Source organism: Sciurus carolinensis, chromosome 5 (genome assembly GCF_902686445.1).
Source record: "Sciurus carolinensis chromosome 5, mSciCar1.2, whole genome shotgun sequence".
NCBI lineage: Eukaryota > Metazoa > Chordata > Mammalia > Rodentia > Sciuridae > Sciurus > Sciurus carolinensis.
The window spans coordinates 86236064-86263702 of record NC_062217.1 but is presented as its reverse complement, the minus strand read 5'-3'; the positions used below and the strand labels follow the sequence as shown (position 1 = coordinate 86263702).

The following is a 27639-nucleotide window of genomic DNA, read 5'->3' as shown; positions in this document are numbered from 1 at the left end:
ACGTTTTTGTGTGCATCATTATTCCCAAGAGTGACCAGTTGGTGGCTGACTCATTCACACCCACCTTCCCTCTGTGTTCAATCTGGAAATCCCTGGGCAGAAAGAGGTTTCCTCATCTCTGGGTATAAAGTCACTATGAACTGAAGGGCTTAAGTAATGAGTCTTTCAAAACAAGCTTTGTCTGAAGGCTGCTGCTGTCATTTGGATATGGTTTGAGTGTGTTGCCCAAAACATGTGCTAGAAGCCTGCGGCCCAGTTGATGTTGAGGTGGAGGAACTTTTAAGAGGTGGAGCCTATTGGAAGGTAATCAGGTCATGGGGGTACTGCCCTTGGAAAGGATCAATGCTAGTCTTTCAGGAAGACCCTTAGGAGTAGATTGTTTATAAGGTGGCCTGGCACTTCACTTGTTTATCTCCTGCCTTGCCATGTGAGCTCTCCCTCCAAATATGCTGTAATCATTAAGCCATGTTTTCATGTATCCAGAGTTGAACAGATGCCAGTGTTAAGCTCTTGAAACTCCAGAACAGTGAGCTAAATAAACATTTATTTATTTATTTTTTTACTTTATGTTACCATCCTCAGGTGTTTTGTTATAGCAACACAGAATGGACTAGGACAGCTGAAAATCTTCCTAATCTTGTCTTTATCAAGGCTGAACTGACCCAAAGGACACTTTCTGAGAGTCCTACAAGCAGCCTACCTACCCCTATCCAAGCTTGAGGACCTGTTAGGCTGCTAAACTCAACCTGGGCTTATTTGTCACAAAGGATGCAAGAATCCCTGTTGAAGTCCTAGCACCTTTAAACACAGTAGCTGGTGGCCTCCCTGACAAAAGTAACACAACCAACTTATCACACCACTAGTGATGGCAGCAAGAGACCCAGAAGGAGTAGAGACCCAAAGCTTGAGCAATGGTGCAGAACTTTATTGAGCTGATCACATTTATGATGTGATCATTATAAATGATTGGCAAACAGGCTAGTTTTAAAAAGCATCCCACTTCCGCACAGCTCCATCTACATTCAAAAAGCAGTAAAAATATATTGTACAAAGAACACTTTCCACCTTGAGAGTATCATGACAGCTCATAAATTTCTCCATAGACAATGCAAAACAATATTTACAAGACAGACCCTTTGCAAATTCAAAATTTAGATACTTGTGGTAATAGTTCTAAAACTAACGTATGTTTTTCCAGGTAAAGAAGGCTGGTCATTATAAAAATACTTTATATAAATTCAAAGTCAGAACTAAAACATTCAATCCTATAAAAATATCTTTTACTAATAAAAGTATCAATTTCTAGAAAAATGCTCCTTAACAACAACAGAAATATAAATTTTCAGGAAAACCTACTAGGTTGGATGGTCCACATAAAATGAACTTGTTAAAATGACTTCAAGGCTCAGTAATCAACCAGTGTTTTGTTTTCAAACACAGAGATGGACTGTGTATTTGATTATGTCACATGTGAATGGCACAAGTATTCTACAAAAAGTGAACTCAAGTATCTATTTATTATGAAGGTCATTTATAAAGACAAACTCTTCAGCTTAGAGAGAGGATTTTCAGGTTGTCTTCTCCTGGAGAAGACAAATGTTAGGATGTGACAACATTTTGTCTTGAAATGCTTAACTTGGAAAACCTGTGATTGCATTTTGACCACTATCTGAAATTAGTTCATTCATTTCATTTTGTTTACTCTCCTTTATGGCATGGTTGGGGTGATTTCTTTGGGTCTGGGTTATTTTGGATCTCCTAAAACACACTTTCAGCAGCAGATAACATAGCTCAGCCACATTGAGCAGCATGCAAATCACAGATGCAGAAATCATAAAAATCGTAAACACCGTTTTCTCAGTTGGTCTGGAAATAAAGCAGTCAACAAGATTGGGGCAGGGCTCAATCCCACACTTTAGCACCCAGGGCAAGTGGTACCCATTATAGAGGAAGTAAAACACATACATAAAGGCAGCTTCAAAGATGATTCGGAAGAAGATGCTGCCAGTGTATGTCCACCACAGGGACCCCTCTATTCGAACTTTCTGCTTTTTAATGTCCTCTAGGTCTTTGAATTCATTTCTCTTTTCTCCTCGCCTGAACTTTCGGGCAGTTTCATGTCTATAGTATGCCACATGCATGGCCACCAGCAGTGCTGGTGTGGACACGAAGATCAGTTGCAAGGCCCACAGGCGGATGTGGGAGATGGGGAAGAAGTGGTCGTAGCACACGTTCTTGCATCCCGGTTGCAGAGTGTTGCAGACAAAGTCTTCCTGTTCATCACCCCACACTTCCTGGGCGGCCACCACAAGGATCATGACTCGGAAAATGAAGATGACTGTGATCCACACCTTCCCAATGCTGGTGGAGTGTTTGTTCACACCCCCAATGAAAGTGTGCAGGGTCCCCCAATCCATTGTGCCGTTTTATTCCTAAACAGGCAAAAGGGCAAAGTGCCTCTGAATTGATAAAGCAGTATTATGGTGATGTCATAGACACAAGCAAAATTGTTTTAAACTGTGATATTTTATAACTTTAACCCCCTAGTCTGCTAGTAAGAGATTTTCTAATAAGGAAGGCCTACTCTAAACACATTCTTCTGTTTTTGACCAGAAATAACTGTTTTGAGGGAAGATTTAAGTTTAGGATCATCTTGGTTCAACTGAATTAAGATGACCTATTATGTTGCTATTGGCCATTAATCCAGGAACACAGGTCAACAAATTCATGTCCAAGCCCCCCTTGCCCTTTTTTTGGTACTAGGAATTAAACCCAGGGGTGGGCTCTACCACTGAACCACATTTCCAGTACTTTTTTACTTTTTATTTTGAGTTAGAATACTATTAAGTTGCTGAGGGTCTCACTAAATTGCTGAGACTGGCTATAAACTTAGGATCCTCCTGCCTCAGCCTCCAGAGTCACTGGAATTACAGGTATGCAAGCACTGTGCCTGGTCAAGTTCCCTTTAATCACTATACAAGTGCACATTATATCAGTTTGTTTTTACTCAAGGGTTCATGGAATTTCCACAGATTTAATTTATTTGATGGCTTATCTAAGAAGCAACAAAAAAAATCATTTGTTAGAATGACATTATCTAGTTTATCAAGCAGACTAAGGAGGGGAAAAAGAAGCCAAATACTTATTAGTTCATGTTATACAATATTTTTATACTTACATCTAGCTTGAATAACATCATTGGTCATAATCATGTGTTCCTAGGAAAGCTAATGTGTCAACATGTTCTTCCAATAGAATTAGAAAGTTTTACACAGATTGCTTCCTTATTCTTCCATGTAACCGACCTCAAAAAATGGGTCTTGTTCACACCAGAGCCACTGTTGAAGGGAACCAACTGCCACTCTAGCCCAGAGCCTGCCTCAATGCAAATGACTGATTTAACATCCTGAGAGAAAAAAGACTCCTTTAACATCTATGGAAATGTTGACTATAATTCACATAGCTGCATTTTAATCCTACATTGTCAAGGAAGACTGAAGAACTGGTCAGTACATTCTTAAAACAAAATAAAACGAGAAGACAGGATGAATGACGGACCCTTTGAGAATCCTTGGAAAAGGGAAGACACCTGCTCAGAAGAATGCACTCAGGCAATTTTTCCACTGTTGAGGTATGATGGAGTCACCAGTGTCCTTCTGCTCTCTGGTCTTAGACTTTCTTGTCCCTGAATGGGTAAAAGACACTGGTCAGCCTTCCCCTCTAAGCTCCCAGGTCCTGTGCTCTTCTCCACCAACCTGACCTCTGATCATTTTAGCTACTCCTCAAAGCAGCTGGGTAAATGGAAGAAGCCTGCCTACTTTCAGAAGTGCCTGGATCCCCACACTACCTCCCCCTTTGAGTGGGAGGTAAAATGCACCTGAAGCAACATTTTTTATACCCTTAATACAGTCAGTGGTCCTGTGATATAGAAGTGCAGCTCCCATTTTAGTTGGTTTTCTGAGAAACTCAGTTTTTGCCCTGGGTTTGGCTTTTAGACACCACACTTTTCTCAGAAAGACACCAGGTTTCCGAGTAAGGAAGCAACTGCCACTATCCCTCTGGTAGTTCTGTGCTGATTCTTCCTCCTTCTGAACAGACTCTGGAAGTTGAGGCACACACCATGAGGGGAGGGCGGAAGAGTGCCTTTAGGGCAGAGCTAGAAATGTCCACGTTTTGCTTCAAAAAGTTTCTCCTGCCTTGGCCAAGGATGTCAAAATGTTTATAGATCTAAAAGTTGTTCAAATACTATGGAGTACCAATGTTTTAAAAGAGAATATGGGGCTGGGGAGATAGCTCAGTTGGTAGAGTGCTTGCCTCGCAAGTACAAGGCCCTGGGTTCAATCCCCAGCACCACAAAAAAAAAAAAAAAAAAAAAAAAGAGAATATGATAAGAACATTTGGATTCTAAAATCCAAACTAATATTGAGCTGAGAAGCTCATACTGTGGCACAAATGGGAAACTCACAGGATAGAAGTAACTTAACTAGACTTTAGGGAAGAACAGTAATTTTTTTAAATTAAAAAGAAAAGAGGAATAGAATTTCATAGCTGAAGATTTGAAAAGATAGGAGATTGAGGATTCTCAATGATTGTTCTCATTAGTTAAGTGGATCAAGTAAGGAAGGCAGGGACATCTCCCTTAGCCCAAGGAGTGGAGATTTTAAAGTCACAGAAAGAAAGAAAATGACTCAGACCCCCACATGCAAACAGAGTGGCTCAAACCTGTAAACATGAAGTTAAAACACTACATGAGGTGAAAAAAAAAAAAAGGTAAAAAAGACAGAATGTAAAAAATTTTTAAAGTTAGAAAGAAAAATAAGATAGCTGAACCCAAAGTACAAAAGTAGTAGGAACAATCCTTGGATCAGATGGTATAATTTTAATTGACACTCAATAAGAGGTAGACATTCTTTCCTTCTTTTTTAAAGTTTAAAAAATTTTTTGTGACGCTGGGGCTAGAACCCAGGGCCTTGTGCATGCTACGCAAGTGCTCTACCACTGAGCTACACCCTGGCCCAGAAATTCTATTTTAATGTCCCTATCTTATCAAAGATAAATTATTCTAAAAACTGTCTTTTAAAACACGAAAGAGATGTTGAGCAGGAGAATACTTTCTGAGAACTCTAGTCTCCATTTCCAGCAGAATTAAATCTTAGAGTACTAGAAAATTTGCAGATGAGATGAGCATCATTTTTTCTATGTTCTAGAAGATTCGTTGTCTTTTTTGCTTTTGTTAAAGTACTTTTAAATGTAAGTGTATAGTTCAGTAGTGTTAAGTATATTCACATTTCTGTGAAATATATCTCTGGAACCCTTTCATTTTCCCAAACAGAAACTCAGTACCCATGACAATAACTCTCCATATTTTTCTGCTTCCAGACCTCAGCAGTCATCATTCATCTATGATATTGACTACTCTACATATATCATATAAGTGGAATCATAAGTGCTTGTCTTTTTGTGACTGACTTTAGTCACTTAGCATCATGTCCTCAAGATTCATTCATGTTGTAGCATATGTCAGAATTTCCTTCTTTTTTAATTCTTTGTATGCTTATACCTCATTTTGTTTATCCAGTCATCTGTCAATGGAGACTTAGGTTGCTTCCACCTTTTGAATAATGCTTCTATGAATAGAGTGTACAAATATTGTTACAACCCTGCTTTTGATTCTTTTGGGTATATATCCAGAAATAGGATTTCTGGATCATATAAGAATTGGTTTTAATTTGGGGGAATTTCCATAGGTTATCAGAATGCTATTCAGAATGAGAGAGTGGCCCAATGGCTGGAGAAGGATAAATTTCCTGGTTTTCAAAATAAGAGAAAGTCCATAGATGTGAACTGAAGAACTTTCTGGGACTATGGCCAGGATAGTGTGCCTTGTTGGGGTTACTGAGTCCCAAATTTCCTGACACCTTGCTGCAGTCACTGGGAAGGACTAGCGGACTCCAAGAGACTCTGACCCACCCAAGGATCCATGGGAGCATGGAGATGACAGACAGAAAGCTGAAGATTCAGTCAGATTGAAGAAGGCACTGGGCTCCACTTACCACCATCCCCACCTTGTCTTGTCAATGGCCAAGGTGCTACGGCCAATGTAGGGGCAGTCTAAAGAATGGGCCTGGAAAAAGAATTGGGGCCATGGAAGCCAAGACTTCCCTTGTAAAAACACATAACCCCAAGGATAATGTTTCATAAATACCTTGGTTAGAGAAGATTGGAAATCATAACACTCTTTGGGAAATTGTCACTCATTACTTTTCAAAATTACTGCACCCATTGGAACCCTTTGCAATGACAATAAATGAAATCCCTCTTTGCTTTCCTGTTTCAACACAGCTGGAGCCAATGGGAGGAGCTATTTCAATAAAAAGTGAACTATTAACTCTTTATAAACCAGAGGTTTGTTTTAACTGGCACCTTTCTGACTTGCTTATAAGTAACAAATAGGTATGCTTAGCTTCACTAGTGGTCACCTTATAAGCATATGCTTATATTTAAACTTAAGAAGGTAAATTGTATCTGGCTTTATGAACTATCAAATTATAGTGAACATATTCATGCCAAATTCTTGATACTAGAGGTCCAGTCATAAATATTTAACTCCCAAAATAAGTAACACTGTGACCTTACTTTTGAGGATACACAAAGTATTATAAAGATCAACTGTTCTTTCCTTTCACAATTCAAATCATTTAGGTCTATTGGCATTCTAACAGCAATGTGATTTCTTTGTCATTTTAAAACTTTTTATTTAAGAATTGAATCACGATGGGTTTAACAATACCATTTCAGTTTCACTGAAGACAGAACCCAAACTAAAAGCCTAAAAATTAGAGCATTACCCCTCAGCATACAACAGGGGTGGTAAGATCTTCCACTTCCTAGATAGTTCTGTTCCCTTGTGGCCCTTTCAAAGTCGTTCAGTGAATGTTTGATAGATCTGAGAAGAGAACACACTCCTCACAACGTCCACATGAGTTCTAGAGAGTTGAGAAGTGTGCGTGGATAAAAGGGAAAACAGGACCAAGCAAAACAAGCAAACCTGAGCCTTACTGCTAAGGACTGCCAGCGAGTCGGGCTTGAAGAAATGAGGGCAAGGTCCCTCCTCAAGGGCTTCAGACTTTCTTCTCCTCCACCACCTGATTGCGTGGAAGTCAGCTGTGCACAGTGAAGATACAAATAAAAACTTCCTTTGATTTCTGGATGTCAGTAAGGATGTCACCTGTTGAGCAAAAAAGAGTACCTGTTACCATGCTCTTAACTCCTGTCACACACGTTTGTTGAGTGAATTTTGTGGGTAGTTTTTCTTCATCTGAAGAATTGTTATAGAGCAATTTCAGATGCTGTCAATTACCCAATGCTTCACCCTTTTAAACACATGCAAACAACAACAACAACAACAAACAAACCAAAGGTGCTCTTTAATGTAGTTTTTTCCCTATCAAAATAATAATAATAATAATACCCAGTCCCAAATCTCAAGTCCACCCCTCAAGCATTAAAAAACAAGCATGAGAAAGAGTTTGAGGAATTGTGTAGTTTTTTAAAAAATCTCATGCTCTTTCTTTAATTCAGAAGAATTGATATCTTTTATCTCTAAAAATCTCAGGTTGCTCAAGGGACAACCCAATAGTTGAATTTTAAATGTAATGATGAAAAACTTCAGTAATTATGCTTTCAAAGTAATGACTAGTGATGACAGTGGATTTGGGATTCATATACTTCTTTAAAATTAACTCAATAAAATTGAAACTTTTTTTCTGTCTGTGAGTTTAAATATAAAAACAGACAATCCATAGAATTACATGTTTTTTTTCTTCACTTAAGAATTGGAAGTTACAAAAATCATTTCCATTAAATTTAACTTCCCTTCTCTGGGTCTTGTTAGCAGTATCTGCTCATTAAAGCAAATCTCTGTCCTTTCCAAACATTTAAGTTCAACTAGATTTAAATAACTTTGGGGAAAAAATGAAAAAGGTCCCCCAGGGTTCATTTCCATGCTCATGGGTTAAGCAAGTGAAACAGAAATCTTAACCTATGACAGTGTACCTATTGGAAGGATTCTGTCCTCACAGACCAAGAAGCCTGGGTTGAAAACTATTTTTCCACAAATTTATTTCTTTTAATACTTTAGCTAATTTGCACAAACTACTAATAATTCCTGGAAAGTTTCCATTGAATCAAAAGATGCATGGTGAGGATGTGCAAGTTGGAATTTTCCTTTCATCCTACTAAATGGGTTAGCCAGACCTTACCTAATCCTTTTCCTTCTTATCTTTCTTGTAGTTCAGAAGAGAAAAAGAATAAAGTCACCATTGCCTGTATCAGAATTTGTCTTATAAAAAAATCAACCAGTGGAACAGATGGACTGACTAACACCTTTCAGATTTTAGTCCTGGCAGCGATGGCAAAGGGGAGCCCTTCACATTCCCCAGTTATGTGACAGATTGGAGACTTGGTGTTCTCCCCTCATAACCCATCCAACCTCCCCCATACTTGGCACAGTGCAAACAACATCCTCAAAGACTCTACCCGGTCCAAACAACTGCACAAAGCTCTCCACAGGAGCAGTTTTGAGCAGCATCCTGCAATTCTAAGGAGAGTCTTTGGGTCAGGACATTTTCTTCTAGAACACTGCTTAGATTTTGCTAGAACTGGGACGAGAAAAGCATAAAGTCTACTTGAGGAAAAAGACAAGAGCGCACGGTTAAACTCAACCAAGCGCCCAACTGACAGCGAGAGTCCATTTAGGGGACACTGAAGTCACTGGGCTAGATGCCCCCACCGCCCCCCCTCCATGGCTACAGGTCCATAACCCCTTCAGGTTTCCATAATTGTGTGCAGACCTCACTCACCCCAGTCTCCGGTCCTGCTCCCCCAGAAGGGAGGCCAGCCCAAGTCAGCAAAACAGGATGACAGGGACATCTAGGGCTGCTCTCCTTTATCCAACAGGAAGTACAGACTAGTGCCTGCACCTCTCAACTGAGATGTGTCACCAATTATTTTTAATTACTGTTGTTCACATTATTGTCATCTGCATTTCACAAGTTCCTCAGACTTAAATCATGCAGCTCATACTGGTCAGTTCTCTCAAGGATTTATCCTCCCGCTCCAAGTTGCAAGTCTGGCTGAAGTTAAACACCATCCCTTGATTTGACTTTCTGCTTCCCCATATCCAAGCGCCTCACATTGGTGATCTCCTTCCCCCAAAGCGAAGAAAACCCGCAACGCAGAATATCCAAAGCACAACGAAGGAAATGGAGGAAAGGGGCACAGGCCCCCTCCACTTATACACACAATGTGATACATTTATAAAACCTGTCGTGCAAGTCAGAGGGGCACCATGCTGCAGTCAAACCAGTCCATCCTCGTTCCTCAGAGCGTGCAGAGGAGGGGGCGGCGCCGGCGGCGCCCACCCGCCAGCAGGACACAACCGGCCAGTGGCGCGCAGACCGGAGGATGCGGATGAGAGATAGATAAGGATGTCTGGCAGTCCCAAGAGCGGGCACCCACCCACAGTCAGCTGCAGGCCCACCTGGGGACAATAGCCAGGGGGCTTGACCTTCCGCAAGGAAGTGGGCAAGGACACCGACCTCAACTTCTCCGGCTTCTCGGAGGACCTCCTCTGCCCGCTGGTCCCTAATACAGTCCCGCCCGCCCAAGCCCTGGGGGTTGCCATCTCTGTCGCAGGGTGTCGGTGTCCTGCTTACCTGCTGGCCAGGACCCGAACTCTGGGCTCGGGGCGCCGCCCTCCGCTCCAGCGGGGCGGGCAGGTCGGCTTTGGAGCCGCCGCTCTCCGGCGGGTGACCGAGTGGGAGTCGGGCTGTCGGCCTGGCTGGGGTGAAGGCCCCGTTTCCACCTGCAGCGCCTTTTAACCGCGCCCCACCCCGCCTCTGCCCTGACGCGGCTCGCGCGGGCTGCGGGAGGCGAGAGCGCGGTCACCAGACGCGCACCCGCCCCTGGGCGCAGGGTGGGCCCCTCCTTCTGGGGCAGGGGGCGCGGGGCGGGGTCCTCTCTCCGAGGTACAGGGATGTGGGGCGCAGGTAGGACCCTATCTCTGGGGCAGGGACACGGGGCGAGGAGGGCAGGGAGGACCCTTTTCTCGGAGGTGTGGGGGTCGGGGACCCCAGGCTGCCGCTCCCGCGCGCAGGGCTGAACCCTGCAGTGTCTGGTCGGGGGCAGGGCGGAGCTCGCCAGTAGAGTCCGTGCCAGGGCTGGATGCTTTCGAGGGCTTGAGTTTTGGGGTCGGTCGTTGCTGGGACCCCCAAGGAAATGGGTCCTGGGCAAGTGGGCCCACTTCCAGTAGCGAGGCTTCCTATGGAACCGCGCCTTTTGGGAGCAGAGTTAGGGGCAGGCTTTGTCTTCACCAGGACACATCCTCCTCTTTTCTGAACACTCAGGTGCTCTGACAACCCGCTGAGTACTGGTGCACCGCCCTCTCCTCGAGAGCAGCCTGGGGGTTCTTTATTCATTAATGATCACTTAGAGAAGTTAAAGCGGTTGTCTTTATTAGTTACTTCTCATCCTTTGAAGCCTTCGAAGCCTTCTCCAGGGAAGCAGAGTGGACATTGCTCAGGATTACACACCGTGGAAAGACCCTTTGTGTCCCTTTTTTTTTTTTTTTTTTAACAGACTAAAGATGTGGGCCAATACAGGGGGTGGTGCAGGGGCTGGTGGGGTGGAAACAGAAACTATTTAGGGACCCGGCTTTACAGGTTCTGACCTGTCTGTCCTACATCAGACAAGAGGTGTAACTTGCTTATTCCACAAAATTGGTTGGTAATTAAATGTCCCCACCTTAACCATATTCTAATTGTTGGGTCATATTTGCTCATGAAACAGGATTAATGGTGGTTTCTAGAATGTCTCTTTCAGGTCGTGGAGGTTAGTCAAGGCTTTATAAAAACCTACCTTGCAAATACGCTGAGTACAAGGACCTTAGAGAACTGACCCTGAGTTGAATAAGTTTGGAATGACCCAGGAGTGAAGTGACACAAATTTGACAGACACAGGCAACCCTGATGTGGTTGTTCCCTGAGCCTTAAATCTTCACCTTCTCTTCTGCCTTCCACAGGCTAACTGTAGCTTGTCTTCTAATTTCCTCTTCATCATGCCCCTAAACCTGAATTCCAGGCAGACTCATCTGGTTGTATAGGAAAATAACTTAATTTTTCTAAGCAGATTGTAAACTCATTTTAAGCTTTTCTCCCCCCCCCTTTTTTTGGATATTTCTACAGTAATAGATAAAGTACTTTGTACATAGGCGCTATTCCATGATTATTTGTGTATTGCTTGTTAGACTGAACCAGCATAGCAGATAATCCTGGAAACAGCTTTTGCTTTTCCTAAAGCATGCCATCAGCTGGTTCCTTGCAAAACTGTGCTGGAGCTTTTACATTCTGGACCAGTGAAAGTTGTCCCAGGACCCAGGCAAGATAGAACTGTCAGAACTAGTTACAATGTATTGCCATGCAGGTGTTCAAAAGGGGAAACACCTTAACACTGCAAAATTATCTCCTATTCTGATTATCTGTACTAGCCCCCAAGTGATTTTTTAAATTTTTTGTCCTTTGATTCTTAGCATTTAACCTCATAGTTCAATTTTTACTTCTCAACAGATGGTCTTATTGCAGCACAAATTAATTGTGAACAATGTGAATTTACAGACTTGAGATGTTCATTGGAAAACTGAAAAAGTTAACTAGTTAAACATTTTATGCCAAGGATGCAAAGGCTTCTAGGGTGGTAATTGGATTGCTTTGAGTTTGTGTGCCAACGTGAAGAAACATTCAGGAGATGATTACAACAATATATTCCCTTTAACAGTATCATGACACTCTGAAAACAAGACATTTGTAGTCTGGGTTGTGATTGGTGATATGAAATTTGTTTGATTCCTGTCTTCTATCTGCATCTGAATGTTGATGAAGATTTCTGAGGCTATAAATTTAATGTGAAGTGTAGATTCTGCAATATGAGGAGATGTGAAAGGATGACAGGTGAGAGACTCTTTTAGAAAATCCATGAATTCTCTGACTGACCTCTTGTGCCTTTGCATGAAGAACTGAGGAGATTCTGTCCTTCTGTCTGGCTCCCAGTGCGTGCACTCACAGAGGGACTCATATGGGATTGCTCAGGCATTCACCATCCTACCTAAAAATGGAGTGCCTGGGCTCTGCGTTTTAATTGACATGGTCCTAGAACCTTGGCAGAGAGGAAAATGTGTGCTCCTTTGGAATAAAAATGAACACTTATTTATTCATTCAAGAGGAAAAAAAAAAAGGCCATATTGTTTATATGGGGTTTGTCTACTTTTTCCTTATGATTGAATGGGAGTTATGCCTTTTGCAGGGAGGACCCCAGAAGTTAATAATCATTTTTATTACATCATATTGAAGGTACAAACTATAATCACCATGGCTCGTCACTATTGGTGTTGACCTTGCACTTTGGGTAAATTATTGATTGTGTCACGTTTCTGCTCTTCAAGGTTACTTCCACCCTTAGCTCTGTGCTTCTTGGAAGGAAGTCACTCTGCGCAGCCACACAGAAGGGGTAGTATTGAGGATCCACCTCCTTAAGGGCAAAGTAGCTACCTCAACATCTGTTATTCTTCTGCACTTGAGATTTAGCTCTTTTCCCTATTTATTTATTTAATCATTTACTTATACCAGTATGGATTTATGAATATTTATTTTGTTCTTGGGATTTTAATGCAATACTATCTTCACTGTTTTATTGTTCAAATTGTTTCTGCTTTGGCCATTCAGAACTCTTTTATTTGGATCCTGTTCCCTTTTGATACACACTGTGTGTGTGTGTGTGTGTGTGTATGTGTGTGTGTGTTTCAATATTTTCTATCTGGCAGTACAAGATGTTCCACGTTTATTTTGTGTACCAGCTCTAAACTCAGCCATTTTTCCAAGGAGTTGCAATCCTTTAATTGGAGCACCACTGTGTGTGATATGTGTTTGCATATTCATTGTCTTCTCACTCAACTGTGGGCTCCTTGCTGGCTGGAATCATGGCTGTATTGTCCAGCTCCTTTGTTTCTCATGCTTATATCAAAATACACCTAGTTGGATTATAATTTTTTTTCTAATACATATATCTAGATTGTTTTTCTTCTTTTATTTGTTTTATTTCCTAATAAACTTCTTTTTTCTTTGTTTTTCAGTGATTTCCATGGTTTCTTTAGTAACTTACTAGTCTCTTTTTTAGGATACGTCATGATAGTAGGTCAGTCTTCATTCTTGGGTGACATTTTTGGAACCTTAAATCTGTATTCCAGGGTTACATACTGTAACTCTCTTGTTTCTGGCCACAGAAAAATATATTTTATAACATAGTAATATCATACAGAATATTGTTTTAAAATATAAAGACATATAAGGCACAAAAAAGCCAAATTCTGTTCTGCAGGGTATTAGAAGAGAGACAACTTAATGAGATGGAAAGATCTGGGAAAAAACTTCACATCCTGGGCAGAGGGGCGAGAATGTCTGGGAGAGTCTGGGCCCTGGCAGTGGCCACTGGGGTGAATAGTATGTTGGTGACAGAGAGGAGTCAGGATGGCCTGGCTGGGTAACAGAGCATCCTGAAGTGTGTTGTCAGTCAGGGAGAGGTTTTGAGACAAGTTAGGACTTGAGGAACAAGAAGGGGGCACCAGGCAGAAACCAAATCCAGAGATTTTAATGAAGTCCTTGTTCATTAAGAGCTGGTACGGTGTGATGGCCTGATGGCTCAAATGTTTCCTCCAAAACTCAAGTAAGAATTTAATTGCCATTTGTGACAGTAAATGACCTTTCAGAGGTAGTTAGGCCATGAGTGGGGTTAATGTCCTTATGAAAGGGCAAGGTCAGACCCCTCTTGCTTTCTTTGCCCTTCTGTCTTCTGCCATGTGAAGACAAAGTGTTCAAATTACCGTTCTAGAATCAGAATTGTCTAACTTACTGCACCTTAATATTGGACTTTCAATGTTCAGAACTGTGAGTCAATAAATTTGTGTTCATTATCAATTACCCAGTCTGTGGTGTTGTGTTAAAGCAGCACAAAACCAACCAAGATACTATGCTGCAGCCACTGTAATTTTGGGTGGAATCAATAGAATTTTAGTGTTTCTGTGAGGTGAGTGCTTTGCCCTCATTTCTATGCTGGCCAGGTCCCACCTAGTATGAGCTGATGATCTTGTGCTGCATTTTGTCACAGGTGACAGACAAAAACCACAAAAGGAATGAGCAACCGGTGTCTGTCAGGTAAAGGGATCATGCAGAGACTGCTCAGCCCCTAAGCAGGGACTGCTGTATGAGGTTGGATTAAGGGACTTCTTAGTGATTTTGCAACCTGAGAGTCCATGGGACTGGGAATGAGACACACCATGGACAGTCACCACTGGAGAAGAAAGTCACTGAGTCAAAGATTAGGTTTTGAGCCTGAATGAGCCAGAGAGTTGTAGGTCTCTGCCACCAGCAGAAAGAGATGCTAGCAAAGAAAGCCAACTCGGGAGCGAGTGGTGTTGGTGGTTGTGGGCTGTGGGCTGTGGGCTGCCACTGGAATCCTGTCTTGCTCCCGATTCTCACCACATCCCTCCTCATTCCTGTCTGTTCAGCGTTTTCCAGTCCATTCGGTACTTTTCCCAAACGTGGTGAACACCCCACTGTCCTTTCTTGGACTCACTTATCATGCAGCTTTCCTGATCCTCGGCCTTTCTCTCCACATCTGCTCTCCCTCACCCCACACCCCTCCATCCTCCCTTTCTCATATTCATGTGTGCACTTGTTCTGGCACCCTTGCAGTTGTTTCCTCAATTGTTCAGTCATGTGAGGGGCAGACCCCAATCACTTGTCTATGTGTCATTGTCCCTTCCTTACCCCCAGCACCGCTGCCTCATTCTCAAACATGGTGTTTCTATGTAAGCCGTGGAGTGAATCAATTTAGTTCACATGGAATTGATTGAGTTCTACAAAGTTTAATTGAATTAGACCTAAGGATGCCTCTGAACTTGAGTCCTTATACAAAAAATTGCAGCCTAATTTAGTACAAATAACAATGACTGAATCCATCAATCATAGCAGCAGAACTTCTGTCAATCACAGATGGTCAATTAATTCAAATGAGGCAAAATGCTGAGTTGAGTAAACTGTCTCTGTAATCACTTCTGCTTTCTCTCCATAAATGACCACTATGTGGCCCTGGAGGTCTCAGAAAATGTTCTGGTTTTGAGGACTGCCTGATTTTAGAATGTGAATAAAAGCCAATGTAAGTCTTTAAACTACTTTTGTTGTAATTTTTAATTTTGACACAAAGAAGGACTGGTTGGGAGACCAAGGAGAGGTCTGAACACTGAGCCTTGCAAAAAGGGAGCCTGGGGGCCAGCATGGGAGGGAGAAGGAGGAACCAGGAAGGGAGGAGGATGGCCTGAAGAGGGGCAAGTGTGGCAACGTCTGACCGGGTGGGGACAGTTTCCTGAAGGGTGGTGTGTGAGTGAGTCAGAGCACTCCAGAGAAATAGAATCAATAGGAAGTGTGTACATGTGGATATTCATAGAGAGATTCAGTTTAAGGAATTGGCTCACACAATGTGGAGCTGGCAAATCAGAAGTCTGCAGAACAGGATGGAGACCCAGGGAGGAGATGGTGATTCACCATAGAGTAGAGGCAGTCTGGGGCAGAGTACTTCTTCTTCAGGGGACCTCAGTCTTTTCTCCTAGTTCTTCAACTTACTGAACAAGGCCAACCCGCATTACGGAAGGCAGTCTGTTCTACTCAAAAATTTAACTGTTATTCACATTTAAAAAAATACTTTCAGAGTGACATCTATACTGGTATTTGACCAAACATCTGAATACCATAGTTAGCCAAATTCATACGTAAAATTAATCAGCACAAGTGGGTTCATTTATACTGCCAGCAGGTACCAACTAATTCCAAAGTTTTAGGGTCACCACTGTCCACAAGATTCCTTCTCCTTTGAAGGGTTCACAGTTGAGTAGGTAGCCAGCCAGTAAGCAATCAAATGCAGAACTGTAGTGAGGGCTGTGATAAGGCCAAGGTAACGAAGCATCACAGATAGGCTAAGACCATCAGAGCAAAGAGAAGGAGAAGTTAAGAGTGTAACTTTATGCAAAAGAAAAAAGGTTGACAAGAAGGAAGGAAGAAGAAGAAAAAAGAGGCACTACTACAAGATAAACCATTAAACTGTTGTCTGTTTTGGATGATTTATGAGTCATTTAAATCTTTGGCTTGTGTTCTCCCCACAATGACTACATGATACATTTACTATAGGAAAATAATTTGAATAAATGAGAGGAGACTGGGGATATTTGGGTATGATAGTCTTCATCCTGTCTCTAAAAGTAATGAGGAATATATTGGAAATATTTGCCCATGAGTGTGCCCTTTGGAAATGAAGACATCACCCCTGATAGCTGTCAAATTCATTAATTACAAATGCATCCTTTTAGAGCAATGAACTTCTTGTATTGAGTTTTTTGTGTTTACTTCTTTTCCTTGAACATTCTCCAAAAACAGTCTCACCATGTGACAGTGTTAGCATATGCATATTACCAACACAAGTTTTTAGGGCTTGAACTGAGCACAGTATGTTGTAATTTTTTTTTTTAATTGAGGGCCTGGAGATTTAGCATAGGCTATTAGGAAACACCATAAGTAAATGGGCATTGCTGTAATCGTAATTGAAAATGAGACCATTTATTTAAAATCTACCCTTGATTCTCCCTGGTAGTTTCCAGATGAACTTTTCCCACTACTCACTTTCCACCTTTTCATTGACAGTGTGGAAGTGTTTTCAGTTATGGTTCTTCCTCTTAAACTGGTTCCATTGTGTTCTGGGCAGAGTTGGAGCTCATCTGTGAGTGCTGGTCTTCTGCTCTGTGGTCCCTAACTCAATTTGCAACAAGTTTGAAACTGCATTTTTAGCTGATTCTGGGTGTTGTTTCAGAGACCATGGAGTGCTGAGGTTGGGGGGTGTGAGTGCAAGAGAATAGGCAAGAAGTCCCTGCCATGGGAGAGGGCCTAAGTTGCTGGGGAATTCCAGAACTCTGAGCTTACCACCTTGCTGAATCCCTCCCTTAAATGCTTCCAGCAATGACTGCTTTCCTGTTCTTAGCATCTTAGCCAAATCCAACTGTTATGGTTAGATATTAGGTGTGAACTCATGTGTGAGACAATGCAAGAAAGTTTAGAGGTGAAATGATTGGGTTATGAGACCCTTAACCTAATCAGTGTATTAATTTCCTGATAAGGATTAACAGGGTGGTAACTGTAGGCAGGTGGGGTGTGGCTAGAGAGGTGGGTCATTGGAGTGTGCTTTTGGGGTGTATTTTATCTTTGGTGAGAGAACTTCTCTCTTTCTGCTTCCTGGTGTCCTGTCCTGAGCTGCTTTCCTTCTCCACACGTTTCCTCCTCAATGTTCTGCCTCATCTTGGGCCCAGAGCAATGGAGCTGGCCATCTAAACCTTGAGTGCCAAATAAACTTTTCCTCTTCTAAAATTGCTCTTGTCAGGTCTTTTTGGTTATAGCAGTGAAAAAAACTGACTAAACAACCAATCATCCTCCAACGGTAAGAATATAGTAATAATGTTCTTATCGTTTATTAGTAAATGCCATGGGATGGGCATTAACTCTATCTTCCAATCATCCCACAGGGAGGGTAATTTCATCCTCATTTTACAGGGAGGTCATTGCGACTTCAAGAGGCCTCCTAGGAAGTAGGTACCAGAGCTTAGATCCAGAATGAGTTTAATTCAGTTCCTAACCTCTGTCTCTTCACTCCTAGAAGCTGATTCCAGGAGACTGTATTCATCTTGCTCTCTCTTCCTTTGTGCCCAGTACTATATTTAGTCACTTCTTGGATGTTGCCTTTTATTTCCATCTTGTCCTTGGTGTATGCTGTAGCACAGCCTTTGGGCTGGTTAGTCAGGGTTCTGAGGGTCTCCTGGGATGCGTGGGGTTTAAAAGACCTAATATACTCTGTTTGAGTTCTTATTAATTATGGATCCCAGACAAGTCAACTTGCCACCTTAATACCCGCTGAGGTGCAACATGAGGACTGAGGCAAGTCCTACCAGTACCTGGCACCCTAGGAGATGTTCCTTGAAAGGCATCTCTTCCTTTCCTTCTCTTTCTTCTTCTGCATTATATCTTCTTATTCCTTTCTCCCAATGTCCTCCTTGGTACAATGGGGATGTCTAAGCATTTCATAGAAGTGTTAGGATCTTAAAGGAGACCTTGTCTCTGAAAGATCAGGTACAGTGTCTGGACTGTAATAGAGTCTCCATCTTTGCCCCATCTATTCCTAATGGCATTTCCCATGTAACAACAACAAAAAAATTCCAGCTGCTGACGACCCTGTTTGTGTCACGTTTCGTATCCCATGCCCCTTTCTCTCACGTTGCTAGGTTGTACTTTGGTGGTATCACTGCAGTGCATGTTGGGGAAGTGTCCACTCTCAATCTGGCATCATGCTGAGTTTGGTGGCCCCTTTGTCACTCAACATCTGGACTCCTTGTGGACCAGTTCAGCCTCCTGCTCTCAGAAGTGTCCAGGTTGTCTGTTTACTCATGAAGACATTGCAGGAAATGTTACAGCATCCCAAGAATCATAGAAGTTTCAGTTGATAGAAAGTTAGACTGCAGCTGGGAAATAACTGGGAGCAGTTTACAGTCCAGGCCTTGGGGTTCAAAGCTGTCCCACAGGTTTCTTGTGTCTTCATTATTTTGAAACACTTTTTATAAGACTATTTATTTCCTTTGATTGTTTTAGATTTGGCTCACTTAACATGGCATATCTGCCATTTAAAGGATTTAAATTTTCTGGAGCAATGACAATTCAATGGGAAAAGGATAGTCTTTTAAGAAAATGATGCCAGTTACAAAAATTAACTAAATATAGATCATAGACCTAAATGTAAAATGAAAAACTTAAAATCTTTTAGAAGACAGCATAGGAGAAAATTTAGATGACCTTGGACTTGGTAATAACTTGTGAGGTACAACACTAAAAGCACTATTTATGAAAGAAAAAATGGATAAGTTGGACCCTTTTTAATTAAAAACTTCTACCCTGCAAAAGTGGCTGTAAAAGGAATGAGTAGACAAACCACAGAGCTGGAGGTTTTAGTTGCGAAACACATGTTTATTAAAAGACTCATATATAAAATATACAAAGAACTCTTCAATCTCAACAGTAAGAAAATAAACAACTCAATTTTTTAAAAAGGGCAAAACTTTCATAGACATTTCATCAAAGAATAACTAAGAAGGCAAATTAGTCTCCATATCATGTTATCAGGAAAATACAAATTAAAACAACAGTGAAGTATCACTTCACACCTATTAGAATGACCAAAATCCAAAACATCAACACCCCAAAGGCTGGTGAGGATGGGGAGCAATAGGAATTCTCATTCATTGCTGGTAGGAATTCAAAATGGTACAACCATTTTGGGAAGACAGTTTGTCAGTTTCTAACAAAACTAAACATAGTTACCATATAATCTAGCAATCAAATTCCTTGGTATTTACCCAGGAGGGTCAAAAACTTATGTTCCCCCAAAACATGCAGAGGGTGTGTACAGCAGCTTTATTCATAATTGACAAAAATTGGAAACAACTAAGATGTCCTATAGGTGAATGGATAAGCAAACTGTTGTTCATCCATGCAATGGAATATTACTTAGCAATCAAGAGAAACAATCTACTGAGCAATGAAAGACATGGAGAAAACTTGAGTGGACATTGCTTAGCAAAAGAGGTCAACCTGAAAAGGCTACATGCTGTAGGGTCCAACTACCTGACATTCTGGAAATAGTAAAACTATGGTGACAGTAAAAATATCAGTGTTTTTCAAGGGCTCGGGCATGGATCAGTGTTTTTCAAGGGCTCGGGCATGGAAGGATGGTGCACAGAGTATATTTAGGCATTGGATATTAGGAATTGGCTCTATAATTCTGGCATGGTGGACACATGTAATTACGCATTTGTCCAAACCTGCAGAAGCTACAACACCAAGAGTGAACCCTACTTTACACTATGAACTTTAGTAAATAATAATGTATCCATATTGATGCATAAATGATCACAAACATACCACATTAATGCAAGATGTCAATAATGGGGCAAAACTGTTTAGGGGAAGAAGGAATATATGGGAACTCTTTAAACTATATCCCTATTTTTTTTTCTGTAAATGTAAAACTACTCTTAAAAATAAAGTCTACTAATTTAAAAAAAGAAAACCTTTGGCTTTAGCTTAAGGTCATGCTTTCATTAGCAGATGAGTATTCTGTAATGAATAGTCTTTACACACAAACAAAACAAAATGTTTAAACATTTTGTTCTCTTAATAAATGTGCTTTCTGTTATAGTCTTTCAAATGTTAATTTCCTTTTTAATCCATTCAACAAATAGCCGCACAGTCTTTATGTCACAGGTGTAACATAGTGCCTAGCGCATATCCAAGTGGATGATGAAGGAGTGAGTGAAAGAAGGAGGCTTGCCCAGATGGAAAACATTACTTTTTAGCCCTTCTGGCTTTTGGAACCCATTGGTATCACCTGTACCTCCTCTTGCCTCTGTCTGTATCAAAGGCTGTTCTGGCCTCCATAAGAGGAAAAATTTATAATTTCCATGTTGTGGCTTGTGAGAGGTTTGAGTGGCTTCATATTTTCACAGCAAATCAACCAGAAATAGGAAGCAGGTCGACCCTTAGGTCATATAGAAAGTTGTGTTCGTTTTCCTAGAATGGGGATTTGCAGATGGGGATTCTCAAAGCACTTTTTTTTCTTTTTCTTTTTTTTTTATGAGATAGAGGATGGGAATTCTCAAAGCACTTATTTTTTATAAGATGAATTTAGACAAAGTTATTCATCTACTAAATCTCTATTTAAGAAAACTGATTGCTGAGCAAGGCTACTTGTTGAATCTGATCTGACTTCAGACTTTACCTCAACAGATGGGACCTATCTGGGGCCCTTTGTAAAACTTTGACCTAGTGCCTAAGCTACTTTATCTTCTTGAGCTCCTGTATCAGGGCTCCATAGCTAAAAGAATCCAGGCAGGTGGAATCCTCTGTCTTAACTGATGAAACAAGATTGTGTCTCTCTGCTCTTCTTTTGAATCTTTAACTAAGAACTTGCCTCAGATAAAATAATTGGCTGCACAATCTCTTACTTCAGGTTCAGGAAAGATCAACATCCGTCTTAATGCTGATAATGTGTATAATATCTTTCACCTGGTGCTGCTCCAGGCTGGTGTCAGAAAAGCAGCTTAGCATCAATCACTCCTTAATGGACACCCTTATATTTGTGAGGCAGCAAGCTGTAACAGCCTTTCTGTCAGGACATGATGAACGCTGAAGCCATCACTTACCTACTTGAACAAGGCAAAGAATATCCATGATAGATGAGTAGTGGAGTTTGATGTAATTTGTCTCATGTGTGCTAGGTTTTAATGACAGCTTCAAGAATGAGAAAGCCAGGAAGTAAAGATGTTTAACATTTACTTACAGTGCTCAAGTTTATTTAGTAGCAAGGAAAAGAGTGAGGTAGAAAGAAGAAGCATGACAATTGGAAAGTAGGTAAGAAAAGTTTGAGAATTGTCATCATTCTCTTCCTTCTGGGTGCCGGGTCTCATGGAAAGACACAGGGCAGTCTCCCCATTTCTGGCTAGAAACTCCATTAGCCTTTGCTACCCTCCCTGCCCTCAACCACCCACTATGTTGCTCTTTCTCTGATTTCTATCATTTTGATGGCTTGATTCAGGCCCTCACCGCCTTTTTCATACATTTCATTCATCTGACAATTGTTTGTGAGCCTGACAGTCCTGGTCCCTGTGGTCAGGACCTGCCATGGGTCCCAGCAGCCAAGAGGGACATTTAACAAATAATCACAAGTTCAATAAGGATGGCAAAGGGGAGGGGCAGGGTGCCCTGAAGTTGGATGAATGGTGAGTGCACTAGTCTGTAAGGTGCAGGGAAAGTGTTGAGGGCCTTGGATAGTGAAGAGGATTTCAGCCAGGAAGAACCTGATGAGTGGACTCTGGCTGTGGTGTCTCCCTTCTCTCCTTCACTGCTGCTGGAGGAGCATTTCTGAAATAGCCTTGCCTAACTCTTTCAGCTCTGTACATCCTGCAGTGCCTCTTGGTGGTCAATAGAATGACTTCCACACCCGATAACATGTTCCACAAGCTGGAGACCAGCTTTCCGGGTTCCCTCCCAAACATTCCATGCAGTTTATGTTCTCACCTCGCCAAGAGCACCATTACCAACCCTTTATAGCTCTGTGTCTTTGTGCTGTTGGTTTGTTTGGGGTTTTGCTTTCTCCAACCTGAAAAATCATTCTTATTCTTCAAAGCTCAGTTCAGAGATGGTTTTTCTTAATTCTCATAGTGAAGTGCCTGAAGCATCTTACTTATACAATTATTTACTACACAGACCATTCTGCCACATGTTATATTGGAGTGAAAGACCCTAGAGGAAATATCATCATTGCCTCTCCAAGAACTTAACACCCAGCACTAGCACCAGCATCCCACACTTAGTAAAGTGCCTTGTTTGCAGGAGGTTTTCAGTGAATATTGTCACATTGAATGAGCACTCACTTCCCTAATCCAATTAAAAAATCTAAAACAAATGCTCCCTTTATTAAGAAATCATCACTGTAAACTTACAACTCTATAGGTGGGAGATTGCTGTAAAAGTCTGTGTGTAATTAAAAGTCACTATCCTGTAATCACTAATACCTGAGTCCGTACAATTTACTATGGTGTAAAGATTGACACTGAAATATTTTCTAAACTTGTGCTAAGTGAAGAGGGTTAAGGGAACTCTTACAATCTCAATGCTGTAAGCAAAAAATGATGCAAAGGCAGAGAATCTGGAGTACTGAGACCAAGACTCCACTTCAGCTGTGACAGACAGCAAGCTCCCACTCCTTCCCTGCAGTGGAGAGATGTGGGTGGTAAGTTCAGAGACCTTGTCTCAGGAGTTGAATTCTCATATTACTCGTGAGTGGAAGGGAGGCAGTTATGCATGTCAGTACACTGTTAATTGTCCAGTGCTCTACAGTTTATGAAAAGCTTTCACACACATTATCTCATTTGAAAACCATCCTCAGAAATTGACGAAGCAGACATTGTTTTCATTTTACAAGGGAAGAAACTCACAGTTCAGGATAGGTCATTTGTTTCTCCATATAACAACTATTTATTGTTTAGTCTGTGTCAGATACACAGACAGAGGGACTTGCCCAGGCAGGTGAGTGGACTGAGTCCATTCCTGATCCCACCCCAGCACCTCCAACACCCCATGTGACCACAGAGAAATTGGTGGAAGCAATGTGTGGGGAGTGGGCAGAGGTAACTCAGTGCTGGTTAGAGATGATCCACCTGGATTACATTTCATACTTTGCCCTTCCACTTAGATTGATGGTTGTGCTTCAAATAAAGGGTCTGACTCTACAAATGAAGGGTCTGACTCTACACTGTTAGTAGTCTTAAAGCTCTTAAGACAGCTTAAGTCTTCAGCATGATCCCATGGAATAGTTCTGAGCTGAACTTTTTCATTTTCTGTTAATTCAAGTCCAGCCACTTACTTAAGCTCCTTCAGGGCTTAGTTGCTTTGTTGTTTTTTGATCTGTATTTACTAGACAATTACTCTTTTTTTTTTTTTTTTTTTTAATATGAGTGGGCTAATTAGAAAACACCACTGAAGTAATGACCCATGGTTGTTGCTTGTGACTTCCTGTTTGATAAAAGCTGGACAATTCAGTGCCTTGATAAGAGACATCTCCCCACACAGTACCCACCAGGGTGTCTCTTTAGAGTCAATTCTGACTTGTAAGGCCTGTTCCAGAGGGTGCAGGGCAGTGGCAGAGCTTGCTGGTCAGGCAGTGTCAGGGAACTCCCCCAGTCTACTAGTGACCATGAAGAGCTGGTCTGTGCTAAATGGCTCAGGTGCAAATAGACCAGGCTGTCATTGACAGGTACAAGGGTCCCCTGATTCAGAAGTACCATTCCCCACAGGAGCCACTGATGCAACTTATAGTGTTCCCACAAGGGACATGCCGGAGAAGACTGCCAAAGTGCACAAGGCCCAGGGATATGACTTCCTGTCAGGTAGGTGTTCAGTGCTGATTATCAATTGTGTTGTTTCTACCATCAGTGATGCCACTTAATGACACAGTTAAATCTCCATCTTTGTTTCCAGAAGAACAGAGCACAGAATTTAACTGTAGGGCAAAAAAGGAAAAAATTTTTAAATACTTTGACCACATCCACATCAAAACTTGGATAATAGCATCTGTCTTTTCTTCAGGTCTCAGCAATACCATGTGGCATATTAAGGACTTTGAAATGTTTAAGAGAAAAATCATTTCATTTAGGATAATGTTATAATTTTACTATTCAACACCAGCTTCATAATGGTAAATTGCCCACAATGTCATGTTGTGAGATGATAAATGACATAGGCTTGATGACAGAGAAACACTGCAAGAGTGATCTGTTGTGACTTCACCCACAGAGCCCTTGGCTACTCCTGAACTACTGCCTGCTGCTGTCCTTGCACATCTGACTAGTAAGAATATATGGGGAACACTGCAGGTCAGCAGAGACCACAGATTGCTGGTCAATGTGGCTATAGTTTGCTGGGGTCCAAAGGGACACATACAGCCACACAGCCCCTGGGCACAGCCAACTCAGCTTACCTGTTCTCACTCAAGGTTAGCACCCAGGTAAGATCTGTAAGTCCTGACTGGGCTTCCGCTGTTAAAGTATGTCCCCTTTGCAATGCCTGAATATAACTCAAGTCCCTGTAAGAAGTGAGAAGAGTAGGACCATGGGGCTTTTGAGGCATTTCCCTGCAGCATAAAAGTGCATCGTAAATTGTAAGTCAGGGACAGGCCCAGTTGTGATTCTAGCACTTCCCGTTTGTCTCAGCAGGATAGTGGTGGAGTCCTTACGATGCTGGGAGACTGGATCTGTGGATGGGTGGATCTGTCCATGAGCTACTGTAGTTAATGTCCTGTGGGGACCCACTGATCCCTTTTATCCACTTCTGTACCTCTCAGGACCCTGTGCTCACCTGTTTGCTATTTAGGAACATGAATTGCTCATCTGACTGTGGCTCCTTGCATCTCACGGCTAAATCATCACCTTCACTTCAGAAAAATGAGAGAAAAAACAGAAGCAGCCTTGACTGCTTTGGTCTGAGGGCCCAGGATCAGCAATGACTCTTGGTTCTGTTACTATGACTTTTCCAGGACTTCCAGAAGTTTTTCAGGTGCTTGCAGCAGGGCTGTGCAGAAGTTTAGTTTCTGATTACCCACACTCCTCCTGAGCCCAGCACCTCATTGACCATCACCAGAAGGTCTCTTCCCTGAAGGGAGAATAATGAAAGTTGGGACTATGATATACTACTTATGAATAGACTGCAGTTTACAAAGTGTTTTCACGTGGATTCTCTCATGCAGTCACCTCTTTTAGGCTCTGTGAGGTTTGATTTGTCCACTGTGATTCACACTTGTCTTTTGGCAGCCATCTGAGATCCTTCCCTGTTTATCTGTGTTATATTTTTTTCCAAAGTACAGACAAGTTTTTAGATTTATCATATAGTATTAGTTAGTAGTATGAGAACTGAACTAAACTACGTAACCTTCTTGTTTACCAGTATTGTAGAATTTACCATCAACTACCAGAAAAATCAAGGTTTGGGGCCTCTATTTGAACCTTCTGTTTGAGATTTGAGCTTCTAGGCCATAACTAGAATGTGACTATTTTTACACTTAACATGAAGTTGAAAACAGGACACATTTAAAATTTATCATTCATGCTGTGCACTCCTGCGTTGTCTTTGATAGTCATTTCTCCCCCTCTATGTCTGCTGTGTTCATTGCACCTGGATCTTGTTCTGGCTGTTGGGGATTAATTTATTTTAAAGAGTGAGAATATAAAGGCTTAAGATATTGTTTCTTTGACATACTGAAGTTGAACTGATTCTCCAGTAGCATTTTCAGGCATTCTGAATGCTGCCAGAGGAGTTGTTTTGAAGCAGAGAACTTGTTGCACATTTTCAGAACTAATGGGGATGGCAGCAGTGATGGGATGGGCATGTGAGTAGGGGGCTGTGGTGTGTGTCTGATTTTTAAGCAATATTTTTTTCTAGTATACACATTTATAACTATAAATTTTGAATTCTAGGCATTATTTTAGTTGCATCTCACAGGTTTGATCTTGTGTCTTCACTATCATTAGGTTAGAACAATTTTCTAATTTATTTGGCAATGTATTTTTTGACCCATGAATTGTTTATTGTTTCATTTATTCATTTTGGGAGATCTTCTACATATCCTACTATTCATTGATTTCTAAATGAATTCCATTTTGTCAGAGAACATATTCTATTAGACTTTCAACTTTTGAAATTTATTGAGAATTGTTTTAAGGTTCAGCATAAGGTTAACCTTGGAGTAGTTCATGTGCTGTTAAAAATAATGCACATTTCACAGTTGTTGAATGTTGTGTTCTATGAACATTAATGAGGTCAAGAAGGTTGATGGCATCATTCAGATCTCCTATTTTCTTATTGATTTTTCCCCTAGATGATCAACAAATTAATGAGATGGTGGTTGCTAGCAACCACAAAGTTGCTATGTCTTGTCTTCTCTAATTCTGTTAGTTTTTGCTTCATGCATTTTCAAGCTCTCTCCTCATGCACATATACATGCATATTTGAGACTTATATATGTATATATTTATTTATATTTGTGATATATCAACCTCTTGATCATTATGGAAATACATTTCTTTTTTTTTTTTTTTTTTGGCGGTACTGGGGATTGAACTCAGGGCCTTGTGCTTGCAAGGCAAGCACTCTACCAGCTTAGCTATCTCCGCAGGCTGAAATACATTTCTTTATTTTGGGTTGAGTCCTCGTCTTGAAACCTGTTTCATCTTATATTAATAGAGTTACTCCAACTTTCATGTAATTAGTGTCTGCATGGTATATCTTTCTCCATTCTTTTCTATTTTTGCCTTTTTATTTAAACTTAATCTTTTGTAAACAGAATATAATTGGACCTTGTTTATTTTTTTCCAGTATGCTAACCTTTGCCTTTAATTAAATATTTTAGTCCATTTACATTTAATGAGATTATTGGTTTAGTTCTGCCAGTTTACTATTGGTCTTCTATTTGTTCACCCCCCAACACCTCTCTCTCTCTCTCTCTCTCTCTGTTTGCTTCTTGGATTCTCCTTTCTTGATTTCTTTGGAGGAAGTTGAATATTTTCTAGTATTTCAATTTGATTATTCATTCTATTGACTTTTTAATTATATATTTTTCATTATGTTTTAGCATGTTGCTCTAGAGGGTTGTTAAAATGCAGATTGATGGGTTCACCCCTGAGAATTTCTGATTCAGTAGGTCTGGGGTGGAACCCTAAAATGTGTATTTCTAACAAATGTTAGGTGATGTTGATATTGTTGGTCAGAAAACCACTGTTTGAGAACCACTGGTCTGGTATTAAAATCTGCATCTTTAACTTTCTGTGGTTTAGAGTTAATTTTACCTCACCTGAAATATAAAATATAGGAAACTTGCAATCTGTGGTTTCATTTA

The 27639-nt window shown here is 41.1% G+C and overlaps 1 protein-coding gene across 5 annotated transcripts; it reads right to left on the bottom strand.

Annotated features, from left to right (window-relative positions):
* Positions 1-909: 909 nt before the first annotated feature.
* Gjb6 (gap junction protein beta 6) lies at positions 910-10201 on the bottom strand. Of its 5 annotated transcripts, none has more exons than XM_047554616.1 (4): positions 9717-10198; positions 7049-7228; positions 3559-3685; positions 910-2432 (listed from the first exon to the last, which is right to left on the bottom strand). In XM_047554616.1, exon 4 carries the CDS (start codon positions 2415-2417, stop codon positions 1632-1634), a length of 786 nt encoding a protein of 261 aa, XP_047410572.1. In that variant the 5' UTR covers positions 2418-2432; positions 3559-3685; positions 7049-7228; positions 9717-10198; the 3' UTR covers positions 910-1631. The 5 variants fall into 5 exon arrangements, with proteins under 5 accessions (XP_047410572.1, XP_047410574.1, XP_047410576.1 ...); XM_047554618.1 differs by having other exon boundaries at positions 7060-7228; XM_047554620.1 differs by lacking the exon at positions 9717-10198 and adding an exon at positions 8262-8376.
* Between the last annotated feature and the right edge of the window lie 17438 nt (positions 10202-27639).